Here is a 23,764-nt window from a genome sequence, read left to right as displayed (position 1 = left end):
TGTCATGCCGTGTCCCTGTCCTCATCCTGTCCCTGTCCCCATTGTCATGCGGTGTCCCCATCCTGTCCCCATCCCTGTCCCTGTCCCCATGCCGTGTCCCCCGTCCCTGTCCCCGTTGTCACGCGGTGTCCCCATCCCTGTCCCCATCCTGTCCCTGTCCCCGTTGTCATGCGGTGTCCCCATCCTGTCCCCATCCCTGTCTCTGTCCCCATGCCGTGTCCCCGTCCCTGTCCCCGTTGTCACGCGGTGTCCCCATCCCTGTCCCCATCCTGTCCCTGTCCCCGTTGTCATGCGGTTGTCCCCATCCCTGTCCCCATCCCTGTCCCCATTGTCACGCGGGTGTCCCCATCCTGTCCCCATCCCTGTCCCTGTTCCCATGCCGTGTCCCCGTCCCTGTCCCCGTTGTCACGCTGTCACGCCGTGTCCCCGCAGAGCCTGGAGCCGCTGGACCCCAGTGAGAAAGCCAACAAGGTCCTGGCCCGGATCTTCAAGGAGTCGGAGCTGAAGCGCCTCAAGGTGCTGGGCTCCGGCGTCTTCGGCACCGTGCACAAGGTGGGGCGTGGGGAGGGGGCTGAGGTGCCGTCCCATTGATCCCATCCCATCCATCGATCCCACCCCATTGATCCCATCAATTCCATCCCATCAATCCCATTGATCCATCAATCCCATCAATCCCATCAATCCCATCAATCCCATCAATCCCATCAATCCCATCAATCCCATCAATCCCATCGATCCCATTGATCCCATCAATTCCATCCCATCAGTCCCATCCCATCTCATCAATCCCATCAATCCCATCAATTCCATCCCACTGATCCCCATCCTATCAATCCCATCCCATCCATTGATCCCATCCCATAAATCCCATCCTCTTGATCCATCCCATCGACCGTATCCCATCTCATTGATCCACCTCATTGATCCATCCCATTGATCCCATTGATCCCATCCCCATCCCATAAATCCCACTGACCCCACTGATCCCATCCCATCAAGTCCCATAAATCCCATTGATCCCATCAATCTCATCAATCTCATGCCATTGATCCCATCCCATCAATCCCATTGATCCCACCCTATCCCATCCCATCAATCCCATTGATCTCACCCTATCCCATCCCATAAATCCCATCCCAAATCCCACCAATCCCCTTGATCCCAACCCCGCAGGGGATCTGGATCCCGGACGGGGATTCCATCAAGATCCCGGTGAGCATCAAGGTGATCCAGGACTGCAGCGGGCAGCAATCCTTCCACGCCGTCACCGACGTGAGTGTGGGGGGCACTGGGGGATTTGGGGGTCCCCTGGGTTGGGGGGGGTCTGGGGGTGCTCCAGGGGTCCCCTCTGGGGCCAGGGGAGGGGTTCTGGGTGTCCCCCTGGATCTGGGGTGCTCTGGGGGTGTTCCAGGGTACCCCTGAAGCCGGGGATGTTCTGGGGTGCTCTGGGGACACTATGGGGATGCTCTGGGGGTGGCCGGGGGGATGCTCTGGTGTCCCCCTGGATCTGGAAAGATTTGGGGACACTCCAGAGACACTCTGGGAGTGCTCTGGGAGTGCCCCAGTGTCCCTCTGGACCTGGGGGTGTCCTGGGGACACTCTGGGGGTGCTCTGGGGACACTCCAAGGTGCTCTGGGGGTGCTCTGGGGGTGCTCTGTGTGTCCCCCTGAAGCCAAGGATGTTCTGGGGGTGCTCTGGGTGTTCCCCCGGATCTCGGGGTTGCCCCGGGCACACTTTGGGGTGCTGACCCTGTGCCCCCCCAGCACATGCTGGCCATCGCAGCCTGGACCACTCGTACATCGTGCGGCTGCTGGGGATCTGCCCGGGTGCTCTGGGGGACACTCTGGGGGTGCTCTGGGTGTCTCTCTGTATCTGGGTGCCCCCAGGGACACTTTGGGGACACTCCGGGGACACTCTGAGGATGCTCTGGGTGTCCCCCTGGATCTGGGGAAGTTTGGGATGCTCTGGGGGTGCCCTGGGGACACTCTGGGGATGCTCTGGGTGTGCTCTGGGAGAGATCCAGGTGTCCCTCTGGATCTGGGTAGATGTGGGGGCGCTCTGGGGACACTCTGGAGACACTTTGGGGACACTCAGGGATTCTCTGGGTGTCCCCTGGCTCTGGGATGCCCTGGGGACACTCTGGGGGTGCTCTGAGGACACTCCAAGGATGCTCTGGGTGTGCTCTGAGTGTCCCCCAGGATCTGAAGAGATTTGGGGGATACTCTGGGATGCTCTGAGGCTGGGGTGCTCTGGGTGTGCTCTGGGTGTCCCCCTGAAGCCAAGGATGTTCTGGGGGTGCTCTGGGTGTCCCCCTGAAGCTGAGGGAATATGGGGACACTCTGGGGGTGCTCCAAGGACACTCCGAGGATGGCCCAGGTGTCCCCCCTGGATCTAGGGGTGCCCTGGGGACACTCCGAGGGTGCTCTGGGGGTGTTCTGGGGGTGCTCTGGGTGTCCCCCTGAAGCTGGGGGAATTTGGGGACACTCTGGGGGTGCTCTGAGGACACTCCAAGGTGCTCTGGGTGTGCTCTGGGGGTGCTCTGGGTGTCCCCCTGAAGCCAAGGATGTTCTGGGGATGCCCTGGGTGTACCTCAGGTATCTCCCCGGATCTTGGGGTGCCCCGGGCACACTTTGGGGTGCTGACCCCTGTGCCCCCCCAGCACATGCTGGCCATCGGCAGCCTGGACCACTCGTACATCGTGCGGCTGCTGGGGATCTGCCCAGGGTGCTCTGGGGACGCTCTGGGGGTGCTTTGCATGTACCCCTGGATCTGGGATGCCCTGGGGACACTCTAGGGGTGCTCTGGGGGTGCTCTGGGTGTGCTCTGGGTGTCCCCCTGAAGCCAAGGATGCTCTGGGGGGTGCCCCAGGTGTCCCCCTGAAGCTGAGGGAATATGGGGACACTCTGGGGGTGCTCCAAGGACACTCCGGGGATGGCCCAGGTGTCCCCCCTGGATCTAGGGTGCCCTGGGGACACTCTGAGGGTGCTCTGGGGGTGTTCTGGGTGTGTGCTCTGGGTGTCCCCCTGAAGCCAAGGATGTTCTGGGGGTGCTCTAGGTGTGCCCCAGGTGTCCCTCTGGACCTGGGGGTGTCCTGGGGACACTCTGGGGGTGCTCTGAAGACACTCCAGGGATGCTCTGGGGGTGTTCTGGGTGTCCCCCTGAAGCCAAGGATGTCCTGGGGGTGCTCTGGGTGTACCCCAGGTATCTCCCCGGATCTGGGGGTGCCCCGGGCACACTTTGGGGTGCTGACCCTGTGCCCCCCCAGCACATGCTGGCCATTGGCAGCCTGGACCACTCGTACATCGTGCGGCTGCTGGGGATCTGCCCAGGGTGCTCTGGGACACTCTGGGGGTGCTCTGGGTGTGCTCTGGGAGAGATCCAGGTGTCCCTCTGGATCTGGGTGGATGTGGGAGCGCTCTGGGGACACTCTGGAGACATTTTGGGGACACTCCAGGGATTCTCTGGGTGTCCCCCTGGCTCTGGGATGCCCCGGGGACACTCCAGGGATGCTCTGGGGGTGCTCTGGGTGTGCTCTGGGTGTTCCCCCGGATCTGGGGGTGCCCCGGGCACACTTTGGGGTGCTGACCCTGTGCCCCCCCCCCCAGCACATGCTGGCCATCGGCAGCCTGGACCACTCGTACATCGTGCGGCTGCTGGGGATCTGCCGGGCCCGCAGCTGCAGCTGGTGACGCAGCTGCTGCCGCTGGGCTCGCTGCTCGACTACGTGCGCAAGAACCGCGGCGCCATCAGCCCCAGCTGCTGCTCAACTGGTGCGTGCAGGTGGCCAAGGTCAGTGCCCGGGGAGCCACGGGCTGCTGAGGCGTAAAGAACGAGGGGGTGAAGGGTTTGGGGTGGTTCCTGAGCCTTCCCGAGTCCTAAAATTGAGGGGTCAAACGGGGTGAAGGGTTTGGGGTGATTCCTGACTGTGCCTTCTGTCCTAAAAATTAGAGTTCAGACCGAGTGAAGGGTTTGGGGTCGTTCCTGGTTCCTTCCATTTCTTTCTCTCATCCTAAAAATCGCAAGTCAGACCTTGGTTAAGGATGTCTCTCTGGTCCTAAAACCTGAGAATTCACATATGGTGAAGGGTTTGGGGTGGTTCCTGAGCCTTCCCGAGTCCTAAAAATTGAGGGGTCACACGGGGTGAAGGGTTTGGGGTGGTTCCTGCTGATTCCTTCAGTCCTAAAAGCTGAGAATTCACATGTGGTGAAGGGTTTGGGGTGGTTCCTGCATGTTCCTTCCATCCTAAAAATTGAGGGTGAAGGGTTTGGGGTGATTCCTGACTGTGCCTTCTGTCCTAAAAAATTAGAGTTCAGACCGAGTGAAGGGTTTGGTGGTGGTTCCTGTGCCTTCCTGAGGTCCTAAAATCTGAGGGTGAAGGGTTTGGGGTGGTTCCTACCCATTCCTTGGTCATAAAAGATGAGAGTGAAAGGTTTGGGGTGGTTCCTGAACCTTCCTGCGTCCTAAAAATTGAGGGGTCACACGGGGTGAAGGGTTTTGGGGTGGTTCCTGCATGTTCCTTCCATCCTAAAAATTGAGGGTGAAGGGTTTGGGGTGGTTCCTACCCATTCCATTGGTCATAAAAGATGACAGTGAAGGGTTTGGGGTGGTTCCTGAGCCTTCCCGAGTCCTAAAAATTGAGGGGTCACACAGGGTGAAGGGTTTGGGGTGGTTCCTGCTGATTCCTTCAGTCCTAAAACCTGAGAATTCACATATGGTGAAGGGTTTGGGGCGGTTCCTGTGCATTCCTGAGTCCTAAAAACTGAGAGTCAAACACAGTGAAAGGGTTTGGGGTGGTTCCTGCCCATTCCTTTGGTCCTAAAAACTGAGAGTTCACACAGGGTGAAGGGTTTGGGGTGGCTCCTGCACATTCCTTTATATAAAAATAAATATCAAGCATTTAATACAACATATCACCAATAACATATACACATTATATAAATGATAACAGAAATAGATATCAATATATTTTTTAAAATAAGACAAGATTTCCTGTTGGCACCACTGCCTCCCCTGTGTTTTAGGGCATGTACTACCTGGAGGAGCATTGCATGGTGCACAGGAACCTGGCAGTTATATTGTATATTGTACAATATACAACCAATATTATACACGTATATTAAATACATTAAATAAATAACAAATATATTAAAATTTAATCTTTCTCCCCATTTTCAGGCATGTACTACCTGGAGGAGCACCGCATGGTGCACGCGAACCTGGCAGTTATATTCTATATAATCCAATATATAACCAATATAATACACATATAGTAAATACAATAAATAAATAAATGAACAAATAAATAAATAAATTAAAAATAATCTTTCTCACAATTTTCAGGGCATGTACTACCTGGAGGAGCACCGCATGGTGCACAAGAACCTGGCTGTTATATTCTATATTATACAATATACAATATATAACCAATATTATATACATTTAATAAATACAATATATAAATAAATATTAAAAATTAATCTTTCTCACTATTTTCAGGGCATGTACTACCTGGAGGAGCACCGCATGGTGCACAGGAACCTGGCTGTTATATTGTATATTATACAATATACAACCAACATGATACACGTATATTAAATACATTAAATAAATAACAAATATATTAAAATTTAACCTTTCTCCCCATTTTCAGGGCATGTACTACCTGGAGGAGCACCACATGGTGCACAGGAACCTGGCTGTTATATTGTATATTATACAATATACAACCAATATTATACACGTATATTAAATACATTAAATAAATAACAAATATATTAAAATTTAATCTTTCTCCCCATTTTCAGGGCATGTACTACCTGGAGGAGCACCGCATGGTGCACAGGAACCTGGCTGCCCGGAACGTGCTGCTCAAGTCGCCCAGCCAGGCGCAGGTGGCCGATTTCGGCATCGCCGACCTGCTCTACCCCGACGACAAGAAATACTTCTACAACGAGCTCAAGGTGGGGCTGGGGGCTGTGACCCCCGAGGGGCAGCGGTGGGACCCCCGATGGCACCCATGTCACCCCCCAATGGCACCCATGTCACCTCAAATGGCACCCAAATGGCGCCGGTGTCACCCACTCTGGGACACCCTCAGTGGCATTGGTGTGACACCCAGTGGCATCGGTGGGACCCCCAAATGGCACCCGTGTCACCTCAAATGGCACCCAAATGGCGCCGGTGTCACCCACTCTGGGACACCCTCAGTGGCATCGGTGGGACACCCAGTGGCTTCGGTGGGACCCCCAATGGCATTGGTGTGACACCAAATGGCGCCCATGTCACCCCCCAATGGCATTGGTGTCACCCCCCAATGGCACCCATGTCACCCCCCAATGGCATTGGTGTCACCTCAAATGGCACCCAAACAGCACCGGTGTCACCCACTCTGGGACACCCTCAGTGGCATTGGTGTGACACCCAGTGGCATCGGTGGGACCCCCAAATGGCACCGATGTCACCCCAAATGCCATCCATGTCACCTGCTCTGGGACACCCCAAATGCCATCGGTGCCATCCCCAAACGGGACTGGTGTCACACCCAATGGCATTGGTGTCACCCCCAAGGGGCATTGGTGTTACCCCAGTGCCATTGGGGTCACCTCAAATGCCATCCATGTCATCTGCTCTGGGACACCCCCAAATGGCATTGGTGTGACACCAGATGGCGCCCATGTCACCCCCCAATGGCCTTGGTGTCACCCCCAAAGGGCATCGGTGGGACATCGAAATGGCACCGGTGTCACCTCAAATGGCACCCAAATGGCATCGGTGTGACACCCCAAATGCCATCCATGTCACCTGCTCTGGGACACCCCAAATGCCATTGGTGTGACACCAAATGGCACCCATTTCACCCCCCAATGGCATTGGTGTCACCTCCAAAGGGCATCGGTGGGACCCCCAAATGGCACCGGTGTCACCTCAAATGGCACCCAAATGGCGCCGGTGTTACCCACTCTGGGACACCCTCAGTGGCATCGATGTGACACCCAATGGCATCGGTGGGACACCCAAATGGCACCGGTGTCACCTCAAATGGCACCCAAACGGCATCGGTGTGACACCCCAAATGCCATCCATGTCACCTGCTCTGGGACACCCCAAATGCCATCGGTGCCATCCCCAAACGGGACTGGTGTCACACCCAATGGCATTGGTGTCACCCCCAAGGGGCATTGGTGTTACCCCAGTGCCATTGGGGTCACCCCAAATGCCATCCATGTCATCTGCTCTGGGACACCCCCAAATGCCATTGGGTGTGACACCAAATGGCACCCAAGTCACCCCCCAATGGCATCGGTGTCACCCCCAAATGGCATCGGTGTCACCTCAAATGGCACCCAAATGGCATCGGTGTGACACCCCAAATGCCATCCATGTCACCTGCTCTGGGACACCCCAAATGGCATTGGTGTGACACCAAATGGCACCCATGTCACCCCCCAATGGCATTGGTGTCACCCCCAAAGGGCATCGGTGGGACCCCCAAATGGCACCGGTGTCACCTCAAATGGCACCCAAACGGCGCCGGTATCACCCACTCTGGGACACCCTCAGTGGCATCGGTGTGACACCCAGTGGCATCGGTGGGACCCCCAAATGGCACCGGTGTCACCTCAAATGGCACCCAAATGGCATCGGTGTGACACCCCAAATGCCATCCATGTCACCCACTCTGGGACACCCCAAATGCCATCGGTGTCATCCCCAAACGGGACTGGTGTCACACCCAATGGCATTGGTGTCACCTCAAATGGCACCCAAATGGCATCGGTGTGACACCCCAAATGCCATCCATGTCACCTGCTCTGGGACACCCCAAATGCCATCGGTGTGACACCAAATGGGACTGGTGTCACACCCAATGGCATTGGTGTCACCCCCAAGGGGCATTGGTGTTACCCCAGTGCCATTAGTGTCACCCCAAATGGCATCAGTGTCACCCGCTCTGGGACACCCCAAATGGCATCGGTGCCATCCCCAAATGGGACTGGTGTCACACCCAATGGCATCGGTGTCACCCGCTCTGGGACACCCCCAAATGGCATTGGTGTGACACCAAATGGCATCAGTGGGACCCCCAAAGAAGCATCAGTGTCACCCCAAACGCCATCTGTGTCACCTGCTCTGTACCCCTGGGACCACCCTGATACCGTTGTCCCCACATTGTCCCCACGGTGTCCCCTCCTTTCCCGCAGACTCCCATCAAGTGGATGGCGCTGGAGAGCATTCACTTCGGCAAGTACACGCACCAGAGCGACGTCTGGAGCTACGGTGAGCGGCTGTCCCCCGATGTCCCCCAATGTCCCCTGCTGTCCCCCAGTGTCCCCCGGTGTCACCTCAGTGTCCCCAGGGGTGACGCTGTGGGAGATGGTGACATTTGGAGCTGAGCCCTATGCCGGGATCCGCCTGGCCGGGCTGTCCCCCTGTCCCTCACTGTCCCCGGTGTCCCCATGGCTCACAGGCTGTCCCTGCTGTCTCTCACTGTCCCTTGGTGTCCCCAGGGGTGACACTGTGGGAGATGGTGACATTTAGGGCCGAGCCCTATGCCGGGATCCGCCTGGCCGGGCTGTCCCCCTGTCCCTGCTGTCCCCGGTGTCTCTGTGGCTCACAGCTGTCCCTCAGTGTCCCCATGGCTCACAGGCTGTCCCTTGGTGTCCCCAGGGGTGACACTGTGGGAGATGGTGACATTTGGAGCCGAGCCCTACGCCGGGATCCACCTGGCTGAAGTGTCCTGGTGTCCCTGCTGTCCCTGGTGTCCTTGCTGTCCCTCACTGTCCCCAGCTGTCCCCGGTGTCCCCGTGGCTCACAGGCTGTCCCCAGTGTCCCCTGCTGACCCTCACTGTCCCTGCTGTCCCCAGGGGTGACACTGTGGGAGATGGTGACATTTGGAGCCGAGCCCTACGCCGGGATCCACCTGGCTGGGCTGTCCCTGCTGTCCCCAGTGTCCCCAGCTGTCCCCTGCTGTCCCCATGGCTCACAGGCTGTCTCTGCTGTCCCTCACTGTTCCCTGCTGTCCCTGGTGTCCCCATGGCTCACAGGCTGTCCCTTGGTGTCCCCAGGGGTGACGCTGTGGGAGATGATGACATTTGGGGCCGAGCCCTACGCCGGGATCCGCCTGGCTGGAGTGTCCCGGTGTCCCTGCTGTCCCTGCTGTCCTTGCTGTCCCTCACTGTCCCCAGTGTCCCCGGTGTCCCCATGGCTCACAGGCTGTCCCCAGTGTCCCCTGCTGTCCCTCACTGTCCCTGCTGTCCCCAGGGGTGACACTGTGGGAGATGGTGACTTTTGGAGCCGAGCCCTACGCCGGGATCCGCCTGGCTGGAGTGTCCCGGTGTCCCTGCTGTCCCTGGTGTCCCTGCTGTCCCTCACTGTCCCCAGTGTCCCTGCTGTCCCCTGCTGTCCCCAGTGTCCCCTGTGGCTCACAGCTGTCCCCTGCTGTCCCCTCGATGTCCCCAGGGGTGACGCTGTGGGAGATGATGACCTTCGGGGCCGAGCCCTACGCCGGGATCCGCCTGGCCGGGCTGTCCTCCTGTCCCTCACTGTCCCCAGTGTCCCCATGGCTCACAGCTGTCCCTCAGTGTCCCCATGGCTCACAGCTGTCCCCTCGATGTCCCCAGGGGTGACACTGTGGGAGATGATGACCTTCGGGGCCGAGCCCTACGCCGGGATCCGCCTGGCCGAGGTTCCCGACCTGCTGGAGAAGGGCGAGCGGCTCTCGCAGCCGCAGATCTGCACCATCGACGTCTACATGGTCATGGTGAAATGTGAGCGGGGACAGGTGGCACTGGGGTGGCATCAGAGTGGCACTGGGGTGGCACCAGGACTGTCCCCAGAGCGTTCACCAGGGTGGCACCAGGGCTGGCACTGGGCTTTCAGGGTCCTGCTGCTGTCCCCAGGGCTGGGCAGGACGTGCTGCTGTCCCCACCTCTGTCCCTGTCCCCAGAGCCGTGTCCTGGCTGTGTCCTGGCAGTGTCCCCACCCTGGTGACCCTGTCCCTGTCCCCACCCTGTGACCGTGTCCCTGTCCCTGTCCCCACCCTGTGTCCCTGTCCCTGTCCCCACCCTGGTGACCCTGTCCCTGTCCCTGTCCCCACCCTGTGTCCCTGTCCCTGTCCCCACCCTGTGACCGTGTCCCTGTCCCCACCCTGTGACCGTGTCCCTGTCCCCACCCTGGTGACCCTGTCCCTGTCCCTGTCCCCACCCTGTGACCGTGTCCCTGTCCCCACCCTGTGACCGTGTCCCCGTCCCCACACTGTGTCCCTGTCCCTGTCCCCACCCTGTGACCGTGTCCCTGTCCCTGTCCCCAGGCTGGATGATCGATGAGAACATCCGTCCCACCTTCAAGGAATTGGCCAACGAGTTCACCCGCATGGCCCGGGACCCCCCGCGCTACCTGGTCATCAAGGTGAGACCCCAAAACCCCCCAAAACACCCCCAAAACACCCCCAGAACCCCCCAAAACTCCCCCAGGACCCCCCGTGCTACCCGGTCATCAAGGTGAGACCTCCAAACCCCCCAAAACACCCCCAGACCCCCCAAATTTCTCAACCCTGACCTGGGACCCCCCCCCACCCATACCTGGTGACCAAGGTGAGCCCCTAAACTCCCCCAGACCCCCCAAATCCCCCCAGACCCCAAACCCCCCCAAGGTTGACCCATTTTCCCTATACCCGGTGACCAAGGTGAGCTCCCAAACCCCCCTTAGACCCCCCTAGAACCCCCCAAATGCCCCCAAAACCCCCCAAATCCCCCCAAACCTCCCCAGACCCCCATCCCTGACCCATTGCCCCCATACCCGGTGACCAAGGTGAGCCCCCAAAGCCCCTCCAAGACCCCCCCAGACCCCAAAACCTCCAAGCGTGATGATGACAAAGGTGAGCTCCCAAACCCCCCTTAGACCCCCCCAAAACCCCCCAAATCCCCCCAGACCCCCCATCCCTGACCCATTGCCCCCATACCTGGTGACCAAGGTGAGCCCCCAAACCCCCCATAGACCCCTCAGACCCCCCCCAAGTGCCCCCAAAACCCCCCAAACCCCCCAGTGCTGACCTGGGACCCCTCCCCATCAGGAGAGCGGGGCCACGCCCCCCGGCGAGCCCCCCGCCCTCAGCGAGAAGGAGCTGGACGAGGTGGAGACGCTGGAGCTGGAGGAGGAGGAGGAGGAGGAGGAGCTGGACGGGACCTTCGGCCTCAGCCCCGGCGGGCTCGGCCCGCAGCGCCCCCGCGGTGGCTGCGCCAGGGTGAGACCCCCGGGCTGGGGGGATCGGGGGGAAATTGGGGAGAATTTGGGGGGATTTGGGGAATTACGGGGATTGGGGGTGTCCCCACTGTGTCCCCTTGGTGTCCCCATGTCCCTGTGGTGTCTCCTCGGTGTCACCGCGGTGTCCCCTTGGTGTCCCCATGTCCCTGTGGTGTCTCCTCGGTGTCACCGCGGTGTCCCCGTGGTGTCTCGGTGTCCCCTCCGTGTCCCCTCAGTGCCAGCCCCCAATGTCCCCCCATGTCCCTTGGTGCCAGCTCGGCCATGTCCCCATGGTGTCCCCTCAGTCTCCCCACGATGTCCCCTGAGTGTGCCCTCGGTGCCCACCCCCTGTGTCCCTCCATGTCCCCCTCGTGTCCCCTCGGTGTCCCCCCATGGTGTCCCCTCGGTGCCAGCCCCGCCATGTCCCCCCCGTGTCCCTGTGGTGTCCCCACGATGTCACCTCGGTGTCATCCCCATGATGTCCCCATGTCCCCACCGTCCCCATGATGTCCCCATGTCCCCACCGTGTCCCCTCAGTGCCAGCCCCGCTGTCCCCTCGGTATCCCCATGTCCTCTCGGTGTCCTCGTGGTGTCCCCTTGGTGCCATCCCCGGTGTCCCCCCCATGTACCCGTGTCCCTACTGTGTCCTCTCGGTGTCCCCTCGGTGCCAGCCCCGCCATGTCCCCCCCGTGTCCCTGTGGTGTCCCCTCGGTGCCATCCCCGGTGTCCCCTCGGTGCCATCCCCGGTGTCCCCGTGGTGTCCCCTCGGTGTCCCCTCGGTGCCAGCCCTGCCATGTCCCCACCATGTCCCCGTGGTGTCCCCTCGGTGCCATCCCCGGTGTCCCCGCGGTGTCCCCGCAGAGCCCGAGCCTGCTGAGCGCCCCCGCCGGGTACATCCCCATGAACCAGCCCGGCCTGGGCTGCGCCCGCCAGGTACCGGGGCTGGGGGGACTCTGGGGGGCTTTGGGGGGCTCTGGGGTTGGGGTCTCGTTGGGATCCCCCCCCCTTACTGTCGGTGTACCCATGGTGGGGGGTCCTGGGTCGGTTTTGGGGTCCCGGGTCAGTTTCGGGGTGTCCCCCCGACCTTCTCCCCTGTATCCCCAGCCCGGGGGGTCCCGGGTCAGGTTTGGGGTCCCGGGTCAGGTTTGGGGTCCCGGGTCAGTTTCGGGGTCCCGGGTCAGGTTCGGGGTGTCCCCCCTGACCCCCTCTCCGTATCCCCAGCCCGGGGGGTCCCGGGTCAGGTTTGGGGTCCCGGGTCAGGTTTGGGGTCCCGGGGCAGGTTTGGGGTCCCGGGTCAGTTTCGGGGTCTCCCCCCTGACCCCCCCCTGCATCCCCAGCCCGGGGGGTCCCGGGTCAGGTTGGGGGTCCCAGGTCAGTTTCGGGGTCCCGGGTCAGGTTTGGGGGGTCCCGGGTCAGGTTTGAGGTCCCGGGTCAGGTTTGGGGTCCCGGGTCAGTTTTGGGGGTCCCGGGTCAGGTTCGGGGAGTCCCGGCTCAGTTTCGGGGTCCCGGGTCAGTTTCGGGGTCTCAGGTCAGGTCTGGGGTCCCGGGTCAGGTTTGGCGTCCCGGGTCAGGTTCGGGGTCTCAGGTCAGTTTCGGGGTCTCAGGTCAGGTTTGGGGTCCCGGGTCAGGTTCGGGGTCCTGGGTCAGGTTTGGGGGGTCCCGGCTCAGTTTCGGGGTCTCCCCCCTGACCCCCCCCTGTATCCCCAGCCCGGGGGGTCCCGGGTCAGTTTTGGGGTCCCGGGTCAGGTTTGGGGTCCCGGGTCAGGTTTTGGGGTCGCGGGTCAGGTTTGGGGGGTCCCGGGTCAGGTTTGGGGTCCCGGGTCAGGTTTTGGGGTCCCGGGTCAGTTTCGGGGTCCCGGGTCAGTTTCGGGGTCCCCCCCCTGACCCGCCCCTGCCTCCCCAGCCCGCGGTGCCGCGGCCGCGCCGCTCCCGCTCCCGCCAGGGCTCCATGGGCCGCACGGTGTCCGAGTGCTCCGAGGGCCGCGGCACCGCCTCGGAGCTGGAGCTGGGCGGCTCGGGGGGGTCCCTGGGGGGGTCCCTGTGCCGCAGCCTCCGCTCGCGGGGCGGGGACAGCGCGTACCTGTCCCAGCGCGAGAGCCTGCAGCCCCCGCCGGGGCCCGGCTCCGAGGGCAGCGAGGAGGATCCCAACGGCTACGTGAGCCCCAACTGCGCCCCCAGAGGTGAGGAGGGGGCTCGGGGGGGGATGGGGGTCTTGGGGAGGGGGGTTCTGTCTCATTGGGTGGGGTTTTGGGGCTTTGTGGGGGTCCCATCCTGCTGGAATGGGGATGGGGGCTCTCCCTGTCCATGGCGATCTTGGGGAGGGGGCGGTCCCATCACATTGGATTGGGGCTGGGGCTCTCCCTGTCCATGGCGGTCTTGGGGAGGGGGTGTCCCATCCTATTCGATCGGGTTTTGGGGCTTTGTGGGGGTCCCATCCTGCTGGGATGGGGATGGGGTCGGCCCCACTCATGGGGGTCTTGGGGAGGGGGCTCCATCCTGCTGGAATGGGGCTGGGGGCTCACCCTGTCCATGGCGGTCTTGGGGAGGGGGTGTCCCATCCTATTCGATCGGGTTTTGGGGCTTTGGGGCTTTGTGGGGGTCCCATCCTGCTGGGGTGGGGGTCTTGGGGAGGGGGGTCCCATCCTATTCGATCGTGTTTTGGGGCTTTGTGGGGGTCCCATCCTGCTGGAATGGGGCTGGGGCCTCTCCCTGTCCATGGCAGTTTTGGGGAGGGGGTGGTCCCATCACATTGGATTGGGGCTGGGGGCTCTCCCTGTCCATGGCCGTCTTGGGGAGGGGGTGTCCCATCCTATTCGATCGGGTTTTGGGGTTTTGTGGTGGTCCCATCCTGCTGGGATGGGGGTCTTGGGGAGGGGGCGTCCCATCCTATTCGATCGGGTTTTGGGGGTCCCATCCTGCTGGAATGGGGCTGGGGGCTCTCCCTGTCCATGGCAGTCTTGGGGAGGGGGCGGTCCCATCACATTGGATTGGGGCTGGGGGCTCTCCCTGTCCATGGGGGTCTTGGGGAGGGGGGTCCTGTCTCATTGAGTGGGGTTTTGGGGTTTTGTGGGGGTCCCATCCTGCTGGGGTGGGGGTCTTGGGGACGGGGGTCCCATCCTATTCTATCGGGTTTTGGGGTTTTGTGGGGGTCCCATCCTGCTGGGATGGGGATGGGGTCGGCCCCACTCATGGGGGTCTTGGGGAGGGGGCTCCATCCTGCTGGAATGGGGCTGGGGGCTCTCCCTGTCCATGGGCGTCCTTTTGGGGGACGTTCTCTCCCTTTGAATGGGGTCTGGGGGCTCCCCTTATCTGTGGGGGTCCTTGTAGGGGGCGGTCCCATCACATTGGATTGGGGCTGGGGGCTCTCCCTGTCCATGGCCATCTTGGGGATGGGGGGGTTCCATCCTATTCGATCGGGGTTTTGGGGCTTTGGGGGGTCCCATCCTGCTGGAATAGGGCTGGGGGCTCTCCCTGTCCATGGCGGCCTTGGGGAGGGGGGGTCCTGTCTCATTGGGTGGGGTTTTGGGGCTTTGTGGGTGTCCCATCCTGCTGGGGTGGGGGTCTTGGGGAGGGGGGTCCCATCCTATTCGATCGTGTTTTGGGGCTTTGTGGGGGTCCCATCCTGCTGGAATGGGGCTGGGGCCTCTCCCTGTCCATGGCGGTTTTGGGGAGGGGGTGGTCCCATCACATTGGATTGGGGCTGGGGGCTCTCCCTGTCCATGGCGGCCTTGGGGAGGGGGCGGTCCCATCCCATTGAATTGGGTCTGGGGGCTCGCCCCTGTCCGTGGGGGTCCTTATTGGGGGCTCTGTCCCACTGGATTGGGTCTGGGGGTCCCATCCCACAGGATTTGGGGTCTCCTGGGGGTTCCATCCCCGATTTTTGGGGTGGGGGTCCCATCCCACAGGATTTGGGGGGTCCAGGGGGTTCCATCCCCGATTTTTGGGGTGGGGGTCCCATCCCACAGGATTTGGGGGGGGGTCTCCTTTGCCTGTGGGGGGGCTCCATCCCAATTTTGGGGGTTTTGGGGCTCCTTTCAGGGATTCTCTTTTTTAGGAATTTCTGATTTTAGGACCTCAAATCCTCCCCTTGTGAGGTTTTTTTTTTTTGGGGTGGGGGGTCCTGACCTTTATCTCCCCCTCCCCTCAGACCCCGCCGCGTGCTCGGCGCCGCCCCCCGGCGAGGAAGAGGAGGATGAGGAAGGTGAGGATGATGATGATGATGAAGAATACGAATACATGAACCGCCCCCCACAACCCCGCCCGGCTTCTCTGGAAGAACTGGGCTACGAATACATGGAATTGGGGGGCTGCGACCCCCCGAAAAGACCTCCGGGACCCCCTCCCCAAAACCAACCCGAGGAAGATGAGGATGAGGAGGAAGATTACGAATACATGAACAAACAACCGCGCCTCAGCCGCTCCCTCCTCCTCCACCACCACCACGGTTACACCGAGATGAGACCCGGAGACCCCTCCCCAGCGACCCCCGCCCGTTTGGAGGGGGAGGATGAGGAGGGGGAGGAAGGCTACGAGGAGATGGAGGCGGTGCCGCGGCCGCGGTGCCGCCCCCTCCCCATGAAGGCGCTGCGGAGTTTGGAAGCCTCGGACTGCGCCTTCGATAACCCCGATTATTGGCACAGCCGCCTGTTCGCCAAAGCGCGCCGGACGTAGCCGAGACCCCTCCCCAAATTTGGGGGGGCTCGCTGGGAATATGAAGGACCCCCTTGTCCATCCCCCCAACAGGGTTTGGGGGGCTCTTGGGACTTTTTTTGCCTTTTTTTTGCTTTTTTTTTGACCCCCAAAATGTTTTTTTTTACGGCCTCCAGGAGACCCCTCCCCATCTTTTACCCTTGAGACCCTTCCCCATTTTTATTTCCTCCCCCTCCCATTTTTTCCTTCCTCCTCCTCCTCCCTCATTTGGGGAGGTCCCCACGTGGGATTTCTGAAGGACCCCAGACTCATTTTATTTTCAGGGTTCCCTGCTGAGTGAAGCTTTTGGGTCCCCCGGGATCCATTTTTTGTCTTTTTTTGCCTTTTTTTTGCATTTTTTTGACCCCCAAAATGTTTTTTTTTACGCTCTCCAGGAGACCCCTCCCCATCTTTTCCCCTTGAGACCCCTCCCCATTTTTATTTCCTCCCCCTCCCATCTTTTTCTTCCTCCCCTTCTCATTTTTTCCTTCCTCCTCCTCCTCCTCCCTCATTGAAGGTGCTCCCCAAATCCCTTTTGGGGGTCCCTGGGGTGAATTTGGGGTCTCTTGAGATTTCTGAAGGACCCCAGACTCATTTTATTTTCAGGGTTCCCTGCTGAGTGAAGGTTTGGGGTCCTCTGGGATCCATTTTTTGTCTTTTTTTGCCTTTTTTCCCGAGCCTCATCCTGATTTTTACATGCCCTCCCAGGAGACCCCTCCCCATCTTTTCCCCTTGAGACCCCTCCCCTGTTTCCCCCTTGAGACCCCTCCCCATTTTTATTTCCTCCCCCATCCATCTTTTATTTCCCCCTCCCCATTTTTTCCCTTCCTCCTCCTCCTCCTCCTCCCTCATTTGGGGTCCCTTAAGGGGTCCCCACGTGGGATTTCTGAAGGACCCCAGACTCATTTTATTTTCAGGGTTCCCTGCCGAGTGAAGGTTTGGGGTCCTCTGGGATCCTTTTTTTGCCTTTTTTGACCCCCAAAATGTTTTTTTTTTACAGCCTCCAGGAGACCCCTCCCCATCTTTTCCCTTTGAGACCCCTCCTCATCTTTTCCTTCCTCTTCCTCCCATTTTTTTCCTTCCTCTTCCTCTTCTTCCCTCATTGAAGGTGCTCTCCAAATTCATGGGGGATCTGGGGGGGGTCCCTGGGAGAATTTGGTGTCTCTTGAGGACCCCAGACTCATTTTATTTTCAGGTTCTCCTGCTGAGTGAAGGTTTGGGGGTTCCTGAGGTTGGGGGGATCCCTTTTTTGGGGGATTTCTCCTTTTTTTGGGTTTTTTTTCCCCGTTTTTTCGGGTTGGGGGGGGGGGGAGCCCCCGCTCAGGGATCGCCCCCGGCCCCGGGGGTCGCACGGGATGAATGAAAATAAAATAATTTGAATAAAAAACGTCGCCAGTGAGACTTGGGGGGTTCGGAGCGGGGCATACCGGGGAGGAAACCGGGACCAAGGTCCGGGAACGGCGACGGTACCGGTACCCGGGGGGGTTACGGGGCTGAGTGGGGCGGGGGTCGCGGGTCTGGGGGTTGGATCAGGAACATGCCGGGGATCCCCACAGCGGAGGGAAAGGGAGATCCATCGCTCCCGGTGCGCTCCCGGTACCGAAATTCCCGTTCCCTCCTCCCGCCTACATCCCCCATCACTCCCCGCGCGCCGCTTCCGGTCTCACAACCCACCTCCTCTCGCGAGAGCCGCGCTGCACGCCGGGAGTTGCAGTCCGCAGGGGCGGGGCGGCGCACGCCCCACCCTCATCCGGCGCGCCTCGCGCGGGGGCCGCCGGGAGTTGTAGTCCGGGGGGGCGGGGAGGACTCGCGTTCCCAGCGTGCCGCGCACGGAGCCCGCGCTCTGCCCTGCTCGCGCCTCCGGCTCGCGGTCCCGGGGGCTCCCTCAGCGCCGGGCGGGGGGGGGGGGGAAGCTCGAGCAGGCCCGGAGGGGCTCCGGGGGGGGGCTCGGCGGGGCTCCCACCATGTCGGGCGAGGAGGAGGCCAGCGAGCTCACCATCGCCGAGGACCTGGTGGTCACCAAGTACAAGATGGGGGGGGACATCGCCAACCGTGAGTGCTGGGCCGCGGCCGGGGGGGGGGCGCTGAGGGGGAAGCGCTGAGGGGAAAGCGCTGAGAGAGGGGGTGGGGGGAGAGAGCGGCCAGGCCGGGCCTGAGGGTGAGACCCCCCCCCGAGTGTGAGACCCCCGGGTTGGGGAGCGCTGTTTGGGGCTGGGGGGCGGCTGTGCCGGTGTGACCCCCCCCGCTCCACCCCCCGGTACGGCGGGAAGCTCCCGGTGCTCCCGGTGCTGGCGGGGCCCGGCCCAGCACGGCGGCCGCCGCCGCTGCCGGCACGTGGTACCGCGCCCCACGTGCACCGGGGGAGCGGGGCCGGGCCTGCCGCTCCCCCCCGGTGCTCCAAACCCCGCCGGTGCCGCTTTTGTTCATGTGTGACCCCCACCCGGTCCATCTCCGGTACCGGTGAAGGGGGGGAGAGCACCGAGGTGGCGGCGGGAATGGGACGGGAGCGGGGGAGCCGCAGGTGGGGGGGCCTGGAGGGAACGGGGCTGCACCGGGAGCGGGGCTGTGCTGGGAATGGGGGCTCCGGGTCTGGGAATGGGGTACGGAACCGGTCTGGGGGTCCGGTTCTGGGAATGGGGTACGGAACCGGTCTGGGGATCCGGTTCTGGAAATGAGGGTCCGGTTCTGGGAATGGAGTACGGAACCGGTCTGGGGATCCGGTACTGGGAATGAGGGTCCGGTTCTGGGAATGGGGTACGGAACCGGTCTGGGGTCCCGGTTCTGGGAATGGGATCCCGAACCGGTCTGGGGATCCTGTAATGGGAATGAGGGTCCGGTTCTGGGAATGGGATACGGAACCGGTCTGGAGGTCCTGGCCCTGGAAGGGGCTCCGGTTCTGGGAACGGGATCCCTTACTGGGAATGAGGGTCCGGTTCTGGGAGCAGGGCTCCGGTTCTGGGAATGGGGTACCGAACCGGTCTGGGGCTCCTGTCCCGGTAATGTGGATCCAACCCCGGTCAGGATGGGGGTTCTGTCCCGGGAACGGGGCTCCGGTTCTGGAAATTGGGTCCCGAGCCGGTCTGGGGGTCCTGTGCTAAGAACGGGGCTCCGGTTCTGGGAACAGGGTCCGGTTCTGGAAATTGGGTCCCGAACCGGTCTGGGAGTCCTGTCCCGGTAATGTGGATCCAGCCCCGAGAACGGGGGTCCTGTCCCGGTTAGAACGGGGGTCCTGTCCCGGTTAGAACAGCGCCCGGTTCTGGGAATGGGATCCAGCCCCGGGTACAGGATCCTGAACCGGTCTGGGGGTTCTGTTCCAATAATGTTTATCCAGCCCCGGTAACGGGGGTCCGGTTCTGGGAATGGGGTCCCGAACCGGTCTGGGGGTTCTGTCCCGGTAATGTGGATCCAGTCCCGGTCAGAACCGGTGTTCAGTCCCGGGAACGGGGTCCCGAACTGGTAATGTCCCGGTAATGTTTATCCAGCCCCGGTACCGGGGGTCCTGTCCCAGGAACAGGGTCCGGTTCTGGCAATGAGGTCCCGAACCGGTCTGGGGGTCCTGTCCCGGTAATGTGGATCCAGTCCCGGTCAGAACGGGGGTCCAGTCCCGGGAACGGGGTCCCGAACTGGTCTGGGGATCCTGTTCCAATAAGGTTTATCCAGCCCCGGTAACGGGGGTCCGGTTCTGGGAATGGGGTCCCGAACCGGTCTGGGGGTTCTGTCCCGGTAATGTGGATCCAGCCCCGGTAACGGGGTTCCTGTCCCAGGAACAGGGTCCGGTTCTGGCAATGGGGTCCCGAACCGGTCTGGGGGTTCTGTCCCGGTAATGTGGATTCAGCCCCGGTCAGAACTGGGGTCCAGGCCCGGGTACGGGATCCCGAACCGGTCTGGGGGTCCTGTCCCAATAACCAGCCCCGGTACCGGGGGTCCTGTCCCAGGAACAGGGTCCGGTTCTGGCAATGGGGTCCCGGTACCGGGGCTCCCCTCCTTTCCTTTCCTTTCCTCTCCCGGTTTTATTTTCCCCCCTTTCCCGGCCGTTGCCGGTGTCCCGGCGCCGGGAGCCGCCCGGACCGGTTCCGCGGGGCTCCCCCGGTGCTCCCGGGATTCCCTTCGGGAAGGGAGGGAATGGAGGAGCCGCGGAAGTTTGGCCGCCTCCCTCCCCCGGGGGAAAAGGCAGCTCCGAGCAGGTTGGGAAGAGCAAACACGCAGAGAAAAGGTAAAAAAAATCCCAAAAAATCCCCAAAAAATCCCCAAAAAATCCCCAAAAAATCCCCCCAAAAAAACCCCAAAAAAAACCACAAAAAACCCCACAAAAAGAGCAAACACACACACAAAAAAGGTAAAAAAAACCCCTAAAAATCCTCAAAAAACCCCACAAAAAACCCCACAAAAAGAGCAAATACACACAAAAAAAATCCTGCAAAAAAACCCCCAAAAATCCCAAAAAAACCCCACAAAAAGAGCAAACACACACACATAAAAGGTAAAAAATAACCCCCAAAAAAACCCCAAGAAAAACCCCAAAAAACCCCACAAAAAACCCCACAAAAAGAGCAAACACACACACAAAAAAGGTAAAAAAAAATCCCTAAAAAACTCATTAAAAAACCCCACAAAAAGAGCAAACACACGCACAAAAAAGGTAAAAAAAAAATCCCCAAAAAACTCACAAAAAAACCCCACAAAAAGAGCAAACACATGCACAAAAAAAGGTAAAAAAAACCCCCAAAAATCCCAAAAAAAACCCCAAAAAAGCAAACACACACACAAAAAATCCTGCAAAAAAACCCCTGCCAGCTGTTGTATTTTAGGGATAAAAAATTCCTTAACTCCCTAAAAAACGATGGGAAGGAGAGAAAAATTCCAGGAGTTCCTCTCATCGGATTCCTTGGAATGTTCTGAGGGTTTTTCCCCTTTATCTCCTTTTTTTAAAATTATTTTTGTTCCTCTGATTCCTTGGAATGTTCTGAGTTTTTTCCCCCTTTATCTCATTTTTTTTTTATTATTTTATTTTTTTTCCCTCTCCCTGTTTGTTTTATTTTCCCTCCGTGTCCTGCTGGCTTTTATCAGCAATGTTTTATCCTGGCTTTGAAATATTCCCAACTTTCCCATGGAAAAGTGTTGGGATCTGAAGGCCTCACACAGGTGATGGTGCCCAGAATATTTTAGGATCCAATTCCAAAATCCCAGAATATTTTGGGATCCAATTCCAAAACCCCAAAATATTTTAGGGTCCAATTCCAAAATCCCAGAAGGTTTTGGGATCCAATTCCAAAGTCCCAGAAAGTTTTGGGATCCCTTTCCCAAATCCCAGAATATTTTAGGATCCAATTCCAAAATCCCAAAATATTTTGGGATCCAATTCCAAAACCCCAGAAGGTTTTGGGATCCAATTCCAAAACCCCAGAATGTTTTGGGATCCAATTCCTGAATCCCAGAATGTTTTGGGATCCAACTCCAAAATCCCAGAAGGTTTTGGGATCCAATTCCAAAATCCCAAAATATTTTAGGATCCAATTCCAAAATCCCAGAAGGTTTTGGGATCCAATTCCAAAACCCCAGAATGTTTTGGGATCCAATTCCTGAATCCCAGAATGTTTTGGGATCCAATTCCAAAATCCCAGAATATTTTGGGATCCCATTCCAGCATTCCAGAATATTTTAGGAATCCTAGTCAGGATCCCAGAATATTTTAGAAATCCCTTTCCAGGATCCCAGAACATTTTGGGATCCCAGAATATTTTGGGATCCAATTCCAGAATTCCAAAATATTTGGGAATCCCATTCCAGGATCCCAGAATATTTTGGGATCCAATTCCAGAATCCCCAAAAATTTAGGAATCTCTTTCCAAGATCCCAGAATATTTTAGGATCCAATTCTAAGATCCCAGAATATTTTAGGGATCCCATTCCAGGACCCCAGAACATTTTGGGGGTCCTGTTCCAGGACATTTTGGGACCCCAGAATATTTAGGAATCCCAATTCCAGCATCCCAGAATATTTTAGGATCCAATTCCAGAATCCCAAAATATTTGGGAATCCCTTTCCAAGATCCCAGAACATTTTGGGATCCCACTGCAGGATCCCAGAATATTTTGGGACCCCAGAATATTTTGGAATCCCAATTCCAGGATCCCTGAATATTTTAGGATCCCATTCCAGGACCCCAGAACATTTTGGGATCCCAAAATATTTTGGAATCCCAATTCCAGGATCCCAGAATATTTTAGAAATCCCATTCCAAGACCCCAGAATATTTTGGGATCCCTTTCCAAGATCCCAGAATATTTTAGGATCCCATTCCAGCATCCCAGAATATTTGGGAATCCCATTCCAGGATCCCAGAATATTTTAGGAATCCCAATTCCAGGATCCCAGAACATTTTGGGATATCCAAATATTTTGGGATCAGCATTGGAAGCTGGATGGGATCCGGGGCCAGCTGCAATTCCTGCTGGATTCTTTTGGGAATAATTTATTTTAGGAAAATAAATCTGAAAACTTTGGGAATGGAGCGTTCCCCAAACACCCCAGGGCCTTTGATGTGTCCAGGTCATTCCCAAACCTGTTCCTGAAAATTCCTTGGAAAATTGGGATTTTGATGTGTCCCGGTCATTCCCAAACCTGTTCCTGAAAATTCCTTGGAAAATTGGGATTTTGATGTGTCCCGGTCATTCCCAAACCTGTTCCTGAAAATTCCTTGGAAAATTGGGACCCTGTTCCTGAAAATTCCTTGGAAAATTGGGATTTTGAGGTGTTCCGGTCATTCCCAAACCTGTTCCTGAAAATTCCTTGGAAAATTGGGATTTTGATGTGTCCCAGTCATTCCCAAACCTGTTCCTGGAAATTCCTTGGAAAATTGGGATTTTGATGTGTTTCAGTCATTCCCAAACCTGTTCCTGAAAATTCCTTGGAAAATTGGGACCCTGTTCCTGAAAATTCCTTGGAAAATTGGGACCCTGTTCCTGAAAATTCCTTGGAAAATTGGGATTTTGATGTGTCCCGGTCATTCCCAAACCTTTTCCTGAAAATTCCTTGGAAAATTGGGACCCTGTTCCTGAAAATTCCTTGGAAAATTGGGATTTTGATGTGTCCAGGTCATTCCCAAACCTTTTCCTGAAAATTCCTTGGAAAATTGGGACCCTGTTCCTGAAAATTCCTTGGAAAATTGGGATTTTGATGTGTCCCGGTCATTCCCAAACCTGTTCCTGAAAATTCCTTGGAAAATTGGGATTTTGATGTGTCCTGGTCATTCCCAAACCTGTTCCTGAAAATTCCTTGGAAAATTGGGATTTTGATGTGTCCAGGTCATTCCCAAACCTGTTCCTGAAAATTCCTTGGAAAATTGGGACCCTGTTCCTGAAAATTCCTTGGAAAATTGGGATTTTGATGTGTCCTGGTCATTCCCAAACCTGTTCCTGAAAATTCCTTGGAAAATTGGGATTTTGATGTGTCCTGGTCATTCCCAAACCTGTTCCTGTGGATTCCTTGGAAAATTGGGACCCTGTTCCTGAAAATTCCTTGGAAAATTGGGACCCTGTTCCTGAAAATTCCTTGGAAAATTGGGATTTTGATGTGTCCCGGTCATTCCCAAACCTGTTCCTGAAAATTCCTTGGAAAATTGGGATTTTGATGTGTCCCGGTCATTCCCAAACCTGTTCCTGAAAATTCCTTGGAAAATTGGGATTTTGATGTGTCCCGGTCATTCCCAAACCTGTTCCTGAAAATTCCTTGGAAAATTGGGATTTTGATGTGTCCCGGTCATTCCCAAACCTGTTCCTGAAAATTCCTTGGAAAATTGGGATTTTGATGTGTCCCGGTCATTCCCAAACCTGT

At 58.1% G+C, this 23,764-nt stretch overlaps 2 protein-coding genes across 2 annotated transcripts in view; both read left to right on the top strand.

The window, feature by feature from the left end:
- The first annotated feature begins 210 nt into the window (after positions 1-210).
- Positions 211-17,169, top strand: LOC141727680 (receptor tyrosine-protein kinase erbB-3-like). Its single transcript, XM_074533942.1, is given in 13 exon segments — positions 211-552; positions 1,174-1,272; positions 2,660-2,719; positions 3,665-3,746; positions 3,749-3,789; positions 5,805-5,960; positions 8,202-8,277; positions 9,621-9,767; positions 10,310-10,407; positions 11,072-11,242; positions 12,103-12,174; positions 13,145-13,421; positions 15,389-17,169. Coding segments are annotated over 13 exon segments (2,145 nt in total). The 3' UTR covers positions 15,913-17,169.
- Positions 17,170-17,822: 653 nt separating this feature from the next.
- The window catches only part of PA2G4 (proliferation-associated 2G4), a 39,542-nt gene continuing 33,600 nt past the window's right edge, over positions 17,823-23,764 (top strand). The window contains exon 1 of the mRNA XM_074533941.1: positions 17,823-17,982. Within this exon, the coding sequence (XP_074390042.1) occupies positions 17,895-17,982 (88 nt within the window). The 5' untranslated portion in view covers positions 17,823-17,894. The remainder of the gene's footprint in view (positions 17,983-23,764) is intronic.

The sequence above is a fragment of the Zonotrichia albicollis genome, unplaced genomic scaffold (genome assembly GCF_047830755.1).
Source record: "Zonotrichia albicollis isolate bZonAlb1 unplaced genomic scaffold, bZonAlb1.hap1 Scaffold_177, whole genome shotgun sequence".
NCBI classification, from domain to species: domain Eukaryota; kingdom Metazoa; phylum Chordata; class Aves; order Passeriformes; family Passerellidae; genus Zonotrichia; species Zonotrichia albicollis.
The sequence above is the reverse complement of the archived record's forward strand: the minus strand, read 5'-3'. Positions and strand labels throughout refer to the sequence as shown.